The sequence below is a fragment of the Mustela erminea genome, chromosome 6, assembly GCF_009829155.1.
Source record: "Mustela erminea isolate mMusErm1 chromosome 6, mMusErm1.Pri, whole genome shotgun sequence".
Lineage (NCBI taxonomy): Eukaryota > Metazoa > Chordata > Mammalia > Carnivora > Mustelidae > Mustela > Mustela erminea.
This window is the reverse complement of record NC_045619.1, coordinates 9,266,256-9,275,603: the sequence shown is the minus strand read 5'-3', so window position 1 is coordinate 9,275,603 and position 9,348 is coordinate 9,266,256. Positions and strand designations below refer to the sequence as shown.

At 60.6% G+C, this 9,348-nt stretch overlaps 1 protein-coding gene across 2 annotated transcripts; it reads right to left on the bottom strand.

Annotated features, from left to right (window-relative positions):
- Positions 1-224: 224 nt before the first annotated feature.
- Positions 225-4,448, bottom strand: LOC116592762 (DNA dC->dU-editing enzyme APOBEC-3G-like). 2 transcript variants are annotated; one of them, XM_032346251.1, is made up of 5 exons: positions 4,238-4,448; positions 2,958-3,096; positions 1,321-1,600; positions 754-869; positions 225-470 (listed from the first exon to the last, which is right to left on the bottom strand). In XM_032346251.1, the coding sequence occupies exons 1-5, from the start codon at positions 4,264-4,266 to the stop codon at positions 462-464; spliced, it is 573 nt and encodes a 190-aa protein (XP_032202142.1). In that variant the 5' UTR covers positions 4,267-4,448; the 3' UTR covers positions 225-461. The 2 variants fall into 2 exon arrangements, with proteins under 2 accessions (XP_032202142.1, XP_032202141.1); XM_032346250.1 differs by having other exon boundaries at positions 225-473; positions 4,238-4,444.
- Positions 4,449-9,348: the final 4,900 nt, after the last annotated feature.

The following is a 9,348-nucleotide window of genomic DNA, read 5'->3' as shown; positions in this document are numbered from 1 at the left end:
CAGCAAGTCAGGCTTAGCAGATTCTTCTCCCAATAGAGGGAGTTGGTATGATCCCGCTGAAGGGCCCCCCACGAAGGGAGAGGTATCTGCCTGTGGCTCTCCAGACGCGGGACACATTTCCAGAGAAAACCTTTGGTAGAAGATCCTTGACATTGGCGTTCAGATCTCTGCATTTGAAATCAATTCATCACTTCTCTAAATGTGGAAAACTCCTCTGACAGCGATGAGTATGATCTTAACCCGTATATTTGAACCTAAGGTAGATTTTCCAGGACAAGTAAATCTACTCAGATTTTTCATTCAAGACGACTTCTTCTGGGCTCATGGCCTTTTGCTGGTTTCCGTGGATCGATCTGGAGGGCGGTGGAGAGCAGGTCTGCATGGCTTGGGAGGAAGTGTTTTATTCTGCTGGTCACAGAGGCCTCCCCTGCGTGGTCTTTGGCGAGACTGAAGTCCATCGTTCAGGCTTCCTGCTGAGGGAGGAGACCGGGGACTTGCATGGCACAGGCGGGCAGTGAGACAGGTGGGCGGGGGCAACAGAGAAGGGGTCTGGCAGCCCCAGAGATGGGGAAGGGAGGGGGCCCCAGGGGGTGAGGGAGCAGAGGAATCTCTCCGAGGGGGCAGGAGGGGTGGCATGGCCCCAGGAGGGAGCAGGTAACCCAGTGGGGGCTGTGAGAGGGGCAGGGAGAGGCCAGGCAGTGGAGCGGAGGGAGGAGGGCAGGGGAGGTGGCAGGGAGCGGGGAGGCACCTCACCTGGAGAATGCGATGCAGGCTCTCAGAGAATTTCTGACTCTCCTTGTCCAGACCCTCCCAGGGCTGGAAGCTTCTTCCCTGGTGGAGCACGAAGGTGTCCCAGCAGTGCTCAAACTCTGCAGGGGTTCGGAGAGGGATGTGAGCCATGGTCTGCGGAGGGCTGGGCGCCAACTCAGGTCTGAATCTCAGTGACAGGCTGTGTCCCTCCTAGCTGCACCCCTGCTCTCTCCCCTCTGGGGGACTCCCTGAACCCCCCAACCCCGGGACTCTGTCTTCAGGCTGGAACCTCAGCCAGCCTGGCCTCCCTTCTTCCTGCAAACCCCAGTCTCCCTGGCATGCCCACCCACCATTCTCCGGGCCTTCTGCACACACCTGTCCTGCGCTGACCTCTCTCTTCTCAGCGACCCTGCTGTCCTCTGCTGTCCAGGCACCCTAGCCTCCCCTCCGCAGGCAGCCCACAGGGGCCACCCCAGGGACACTACTCTTGTCCTCCCCCATAGCACCCCCCCAGGCCTCTCCCTACCCTGCACCCTCCACCCCTGTGCCCTGCAGGAGGCCCACACTGACCCCCGGCGTTCATGATGGCGATGCCGGCCCCAGCCCTCTTCAGGGTGCGCAGCCCCTGCTCATACTCTCCACGGCTGTAGATGCGGGAGGCATAGAGGTTCAGGCTCACGTGGCTATTGTCCCCCAGAAACTCAGCCATACGCTGGGCACAATCAGCACAGGGGCTCCAGGAGAGAAAGCAGGTGACCCTGTACTGGTGTTCCGGGTCCAGGTTCCAGGACTGGATCTGCTCCAGCAGGAAGGACTCCGCGTGGCGGGAGAGCATGGGGTATTGGGCACTCTGGGCACACAAGAGGCAGGAAAGGCTTCTGTCATTGGTGGTGAACACGGGGGAGGGGGCACCAGGGAGAGGCAGGGAGGTCCTGGCCTCAGGCACAAGATGCAGGGGGAGCCCTTCTCAGAAGGAGCCGAATGGGATCTCCCTGCAGTGTTCCCAGGCTCCAGGCTCCCCACCACTGGCTGCCAGGCCCACTAGGGCACGTTCCCAGGGTCCGGTGAGCCACTGAGCACCTTGCGTCTGCCTCTGTCGCTCGGGCTCTGCATCCTGCTCTACCTGCCGGGCCTTCTTCAGATTCTTGAGATTTCACTTATCATGGGATTTGCCTCAAGTTTGACTTTGAAAAGATGGCGTTACATTACGTTTCAGCGTGACCACGGAGTTTCTATGTTTGTGCCCCAGGGAAGGGGCTTCAGGACCCTCACCTAGCGGGGCCCTGCAGACAGCAGCAGAAGAGCCCCCGGAAAGGGAAAGAGGGACCAGGGGAGCTCCGAGTTCCCTGGCCTGGTGCCCTGGCAGTGGAGGCTTCCTCCAGGCAGGGATCCAGCCCTGTCTTCACCCACCGCCACCGAACCCCACTCCCACCTTGGCACCAGCGCTCCTGCAAGCTTCTGCCCTGGCCCTCACCCTGTGCTGAGCCCATGGGTGACACAGAAGGGCTCACTCTGCAGGGAGGAATAGGGAAGGGGCACCCAGCCGACAGGCGCCTGGGCATGGGGTGAAAGTCATTGTCGGGGCTCACAGAGCTGTGGAGATGGGTGCAACCTGTCCAGGAGCGATTGCCAGCCTGGGACCCGGAGCAAGTCAGGTCAGCGGCGCAAACTCAAAGATCTGGGCAGAGTGGGATGGGGACTTGGGGACCGAGGGGGTTCCCTGGGCGATGCTGGAGTGGGGAGCAGTGCCCTGGGCAGGATCTCCAGCAGTGGGCAGGGGTCCTGCCAGGGTACCCGCTGGTGAGCAGGGGGAGCGTCGAGAGCCGACAAATCTCAGGGTCTGTGGCCGGCAGCCGCCCCAGGCAGGGGCCAGGGAAAAAGCTGACCCCTTGTCCAGAAGCCTTTTCGCCTGTCCTAATCCTCCCTCAGAGGCACAGCAGTTGGGGTGGGGGTAGAAGGAGGGTCATTCGGTGACAAGAGGCGGTGGTGCCCGTCCCTGGGACAGTGTGACTGCTTTCTGACGTGTGGCTCCAAGCCAGAAACCACAGCAGAAACAGTCCCCACCTGACCCTAGGCTGAAGGGTGGCCGTTGTGGGGACCGAAGGGGAAACATTGATGAGACCCGCTCAGGTCCAGCCAGAACGTTCTACCGCGAACGTCCCAGGATGGGGAGGCCGTGTGAGCTGGGGTCCGGCTGGACTGGTCACCTTATTGCGCAGGACGCCCTTGTCCTGGCCCGGAGGAATCCCGGATCCCTGACCGGGATGCTCGACCTCATAGCACAGGTAGGTCCTGGATGCCCAGACTGCATTGTGGAAGTTGTCGATGAAGGTGTCCTCATCCAACCTGTGGACAAAAGGTTTGGGGAGGGGTTGACGATGTGGCCTCCCCCTGGTGTATGGAGAGTCCTTTTGCTGAGGGATGTTTGGCACAGACGAGAGATTTTACATTAAAAGTTAAGATGCTCAGGGTGTCTGGGTGGCTCAATGGGTTAAGCCTCTGCCTTCGGCTCAGGTCATGATCCCAGGGTCCTGGGATTGAGCCCCGCATCGGGCTCTCTGATCAGCAGGGAACCTGTTTCCACCTCTCTCTGCCTACCTCTTTGCCCACTTGTGATCTCTCTGTCAAATAAATAAATAAATAAATAAATAAATAAATAAATTTTTAAAAAACAGTGAAGATGCTCAATGTTTAAACATCTCAACTCTTTCTCATGGGCTTCTTGCCTTTTGCTGGTATCCCACACCCTTTTCCCCTGTACCCCACATTCTGGCCAGACCCACAGAGGATGGGCTTCCACTGGCTTTGTTGGATCCACCCAACCTCCCTCTGGGACCCTTTCTGGGAGCTCCCGGGGGGCCTGCCCGCTGCTCTGTCAGGGGACACCCAGAGTTGCCCAGGGCGCTCAGACCCTCTGCTGGGTCTTCTCCCTCTGCCCGTGGTAGCCTCTCATCCCATCTCCTGGCCTCACCGTCCATCCTTGTCCCCGAGGAGCTACTCCCCTGCGTGGAGGGACATCCTGGGGCTTTCCCCTTTGGTTCAAGGTTGGCCCACTCCGAGTGCGCACCAGGCCCACACACACCCGTGCAGGACCACTGCCAAAAAGAGGACCCAGGAGCCTCGACTTCTTAAATAGTCGTGGGATTTTCCCTAAGGATGAAAATACCAAAGCCCTTTGCTGGCCTGAAATCTTAAAGCTGAAAGGGACCTCCTGACCCTCAGCTCAGAGGGATCCCCCAGCAGGAAGCATAGACTCTCAAGGAGTCTACTCCCATAGATTCCCCAGAAGCCCGGGTGAGGCCGGTTGGACAAGCAGACTGGGCATGAGCGGACGGGGCTCAGTGGGCGCAGCACGGGCTAGCAGGAACAGGCAAAGAAGAGCATGGACCCCCAGGGGTCCAGGAGGAGACCTCGAGGGAGTGGCATGTCCCCATCGGGCATCCCCGAGGAGGCACTCAGCAGGAGAGGGCATGCAAGGGGAGGTTACCTGTCCCAGGCCTCTGCGCCGGCATCCATGTCTCGGTCCCTTCACCACGTCTGGCTCTGTGTCTGTGGCTTCTCTGTCTTGTCACGCCTATGCCGTGCCCTCAGGGTGTTCATCAAGGACCCAGGCGCCTTATAAGCTGTCAGAGCTCCTGGAACCGGCTGAGCTGGCATGACTGGGACACACCCCGTCCTAGACTCGGGCTACTCATGCCACCCTCATGGGTATTGACGAAGGAGGAACTTCTCTGCCAGCGGTCACATCCCTAAGTCCTCAGGGTCAAGTTAGGTTTTGGTTTCTCTGCTCTGACAAAGGCCCTACCTGGAAGCCTCGAGGAGTGACCGAGGGCAGATGGGGTCCAGGGAGAGTCGGGTCCCTCTGGGCAGCGGGCCCAGCACGGCAGGAAGTGAGAGGACAGGTGTCCGGGCCTGGAGGAAGGTCCTGGCCCAGGACACAGTGCCCCAGAGGGAAGTCTCCCGGGGAGCCCCACCCTGGGTCGCCCTCAGCAGCCAGCAGGGGCAGGGCCTGGCCCAGGCTCCCCTGGACCAGCTGGGGGAGACCCCTGCATGCACTTGCACACAACAGGGGCGGGTGTGGCCGGGAGCTTCTGGTCTGAGAGCCTCAGCAGAGCCTTCACCCCTGCACCTGCCAAGGGAGGATGATAGACCCGGGCTAAGCTGTCTTCAGGAGCCCAGCACCCAGTGGAGGATGGCAAACTGGCCATGGGGCACTTGTACCCCGTTACCTGCAGGGGAAAGAGATGCTCCCAGAGGGAATAGGACGTGGCCAGGACCGCACAAGTGTGGAAGGATGCAGCGCTGTTGTGGGGATACAGGCCTCCAAAAGGGTAGTTCTCTTGCTCTGGTGTTGCCCTCAGGACCACGAGGAATGAGGGGGAATTTGCATTCCCGCCCTGAGCAGGTCCCGGAGTCTCAGCTGGCCTTGCGTCCCCTTGGTCGGCCCCTCTGTCCCACTGACTCCCCCATTCTGGCTTCCCCTAGAACCCGCAGTCCTGGCCCAGGGCAGCCTCTCCCTGGGAGATGTGTCTGTCCTGGGGTTACCTGGGACAACTGGGGCCTGAGTCACAGCCTCTGCCTGCACCGAGAGCCGCCGGGCTCGTCCCCCTCCCAGGCCGAATCTCATCCTCACGCTGGGAACCTCAACACCGTGTCCCCTCCTTCTCGGGTGGGCATCCCTGGTCGCAGGGAGATGGGAGGCTGCCCTCCCCGTACCTGCACTGAGGTTCCTCCCCTGTCCTCCATCCTCTAGACCCGGTCCTCTCTGGCCTTGATACAGTGCCCTGGGGGCCCAGGAGGTCTCCGGCACTCTCGCCCAGGACTCATACTTCCCAGGTCCTAGGGTCTGCACACAGCAGACCCGCACACCCAGCCGTCTCCGGCCCTCCTGACCTGGAGCCCTCATCCCTACCTAGACTGGGGCTGCAGAGGCCAGACGTGGGCCCCTGAGGATTTCCCCGAGCCAGTCCCTAGCTGTCGCCTTCCGTGGTGGGGTGGATGGGGGGATGAGGCCCTTAGGAGACCAAGCTCTCCTCCAGGACCCCCTGAAGTCTCTCCTGGCCCTCACCCCCTGGGGTGATCTCTGCTGGTTCCCGCACACACTAGTTTTCCTTGGAGGGACCCCTGTGCACTAAGACCCATACTGGGGGCAGACAGTGTCTCTAGGAGTACGGGGTCCTGCTGCACAAGGCCCTGGCCCTTGGTGGCCCTCGGAGGGCAGGGCCTTCCCACATCTGCCCTGCCTTCCCGGGGGCACCAGTGAGTAGCTGGAGCACCCATGTCTCTCTGGGCTGAGCCTGCATCACTGGCTCTCCTGACCAAAGATGCCCCTTCAACCATGCTGCCATGTTTGGCGGGGAGACCATGGGGGCCCCGTGGCAGGGAGGGCACTTTGCTCCTGCCTCCCTGGGGGCAGACTCCCTAACAGTCTCGCTCCTCTGCCAACAGCTCTGAGGCCTCCAGTTGTGGAACGTTCTCTGGTACCCCATCCTTCCCGGATCCCCTGACCCCAGCCTGTCCTGACCCCCCCGCCCCGCGTTGGGTGCTGCCCGCTGCCACCTGGCTGCCTGCTCAGAGGCAGACAAGACCGGCCCCATGCGTCTCCATGTGGGGAAGTCGCCTTTGCAGTAAGCGACCAGAACACGAGCAGAAAGAGGATCCGTGTCCTGGGAATGCCAGAGGGACATCGTGGGAAACAAGGTTTTGAGTCACCTGAGTCTGGGCGATGAGGGCCAGGAGCTAGAGGGGACACTGTGTGGGAGTAGGTGGCCCTCCCCTCTTGGTTCTCATGCCCCTGGTCCTTCCAGAAGGACCCCCGCCCCGGCATCCTCCCACCACCTCCCTAACCCCCCGGAGCTGGACTCCTGGCGCAGCAGAGGCGCAGGGACTAGTGTGCTCCCGGTCCCGAGCTCCCCGAGGCCAGGGGAGACCATGCTTTGGTAAAGGCCACAGCGGAGCCTGGTGGTGAACTCTGGGTCCAGGAGTCGTGCTCGACACCCCGGATGTGGCCATGACCTGAAAACAGGCAGGCGGCTTTCTTCGGTCCCCGAGGCCAGAAGCAAGAGCAGGGCAATCGTGTCCCCCACGGGAATGACCGCCCCCTCCCGCAAGTGTGCCTCTGGACCACTGAGTGAACCTGTGAAACGATCCCTACAGGAATCCTGCTGAAATTCTCCCTCAAAGCGCGCCAGGGTCCCAGAAGGGAAGGGAGGACCTGGGTCCCTTGTGAGAGCAGATGTGTGCCCACCCCAAACCCCGGGCAGGGGCAGGCCATGCCAGGACTTCTCCTGTTCCCCTGTCAGGACAACTGAGAACAGGGCGGTCTGCCCCGGCGGAGCTGAGACTGGGATCCCAGACACAGACTGAAGCCAGAGGGCCCCAGGGAGGGTGCACGCACCCCTGCTCAGCCTGAGTCTCTCTGGGACTCGGGGCATGGAAGGTTCCTTTCGTGTCTGGACCCCAGGCCAGGCTGCTCTGGCTGAGGTCCCAATCCTGTCTCCTTGCGGATGGCCCCCAAACGCTATAGCTAGGGGCGAGGACAGACTGCCCATGCCCTGCCCAGGACGGGGTAGCGTTCCCGGGCTGTGTCATGTCCTCTTTCCAGCAACTCTGGGTCGTCCCTGGCTCATGGGCAAAGTTCTGGGACTGGGGTCCGGAGATGACTGGGTCCTGGGGTGACAGGGCCCTGGGCTAGGGACAGGTCTTCCTGGAACCTACCCTCTGAAGACACTGGGTGTGGGGACCCTTCCTCCTGTGGAGACTCTGTCCTCTACCTGGATTGCCCCCTCTGCCCTGAGTGACTGCATTGTGGATTTTTTGGTGATTTGCTTCTAGCGACAGAAGTAAGGATGGTGTCAGAGCCCAGAAAACAAAACCAAAAGAGTGATTTCATGATGAGTTTCTTCCAACAACTACCCTTTGAAAAGTTTCAACATTCTGACATTGGTCTGAGCCCAGATAGACACTTGGGTGTGTCTGGTAATCCCGGCTGGTTCCCTTTCGTCATGTCCGGTCTTGTAGGATTATCGGTGCTGGATCATGGTGTTTTGGGAGGTTTGCTCAGGCACAGGTGAATGCGACGCCAGGTTTCGTCATAGCAGTGTGTCCTGAAGTTCCAGGGATATCGGCAGGAGGGACCCACTGAACGTGAGATATATGCAAAGTTCACAGCCTGGAGACAGAGGTCGATGTCCGGCCTCACCTCAGCCTGGGAGAAGGACCTCACTGGTGTGAGCCACACCCCAGTGTCCCTTTCCCTTTTCCCCACAGCGCATTCTCCCTGCTCAGAATCCTGTTTCTGCCCCCTGGCTATCCATGCCTGCTCCGGGCCTCCTCCTGGACTGGGCTGGAGTCCTGACTCTGCTCTGCCCTCGGACCCTCAGCCCAGAAGCTCGTGGGGCAACTGACTGGTAATATTGGTATTGTCCACTTGACCATCATATACCTGTTGCAGAGAGACACAGGTGTTCAGGCTGGAAAAGGCTATGGATGCGCCCAGCATACCCAGTTTCTGCCATTCCCAAGACACACTGAACCCTGTGGGGCCCTCCACTGCCCACCTCTGAGTTCTCCGAGGAAGGCATCTGGAGGCTGTTTCTGTTTCAGGCTCTGACAACCTGAGCCTTCTGGAAAGCTGGGGCAGTTGCCTGGTCTGGGCCAGAGCGGCTGTCCCTCCCTTCTCTGACGGCCCCTCCTCCTCGGGATAGAGACGTAGGCCTTGGGGCTGTGAGCTCCTGGATCCTTTCCTGGATCTTTCCCCCTCCTTTTCCTGTGCCTACTGTTGTGTTCTGCGTGCCCGTGTGTGTGTGTACAGACTTTGGGGGTGACAGGAGGTTCCATGGTGGGAAGTAGGGGTCTGGCCTCCATCCTGGGCTCTCAGGAGAGACGAATCACCAAAATGTAACTGACACGCCGTCTAGGCATTTTCTTGGCTCTGAACGAGAGTTCCCTCCCGGGCTCCTGGGTGTCCTTCTCTGTCGCACGGAAATATCCATTTTATAAGGTCGGGGATGCTGTCAGAACTCAGGCCCCCACGCCCGCAGCTCAGCCCTTCCTGTTTGTTTTCCGCTATTCTCCTCCGCGACCAGAGGCTCCATGTCTCATCCCAGGACCAGAGAGAGGGCAGGGCCAGCCCAACACCCCGGCGCCTGCTGGGAAACCGTGGTTCCCGAATGTGATTGTGGTCCGAGAGGGGCCCCCTCGTTTACGGCTCCTAGTGGTGCTCCATTTGGAGACCCTGTTTGTCCTTCCCCTTTCTGAGCCCTCCTGCTTACCAGCCCCTTCTTTGGGGTGTCCCCCACGCAAGCCCCTTACCCTCCTCTCTCTCCACACCCTCCTCTCCGGCGCTGGCCACGCCGCTCGTCTCTGCGGATGCTCCTCACCTGCAGCCCAGTTCCCCACACCCCCTCTAGTCTCCTGGCTGGACCCTCCCTCCTGTGGTCCCGCAGGTGTCCCTCCTATGGGGTCTCTGTAGGGATGTTTGACAGAAGAGGCTGGACTTCACGCTGAGCGCTGACTTCTCCATGCTCAGGGGTCTCGGGCTTCTCCCCGGAAACACGGGGACCTTGTCAGTGAAGGACCATGGGGATGGCTGTGGCA

Coding starts and splice junctions, on each gene's coding strand:
- LOC116592762 (XM_032346250.1), bottom strand. CDS start 4,266: ATGGATGCCGGCGCAGAGGCCTGGGACAG. Junction 1,601..2,957: donor AGGGCGTCCTGCGCAATAAG/GTGACCAGTCCA, acceptor TTGTGTGCCCAG/AGTGCCCAATACCCCATGCT. Junction 870..1,320: donor CGCCATCATGAACGCCGGGG/GTCAGTGTGGGC, acceptor GAACCCCTGCAG/AGTTTGAGCACTGCTGGGAC.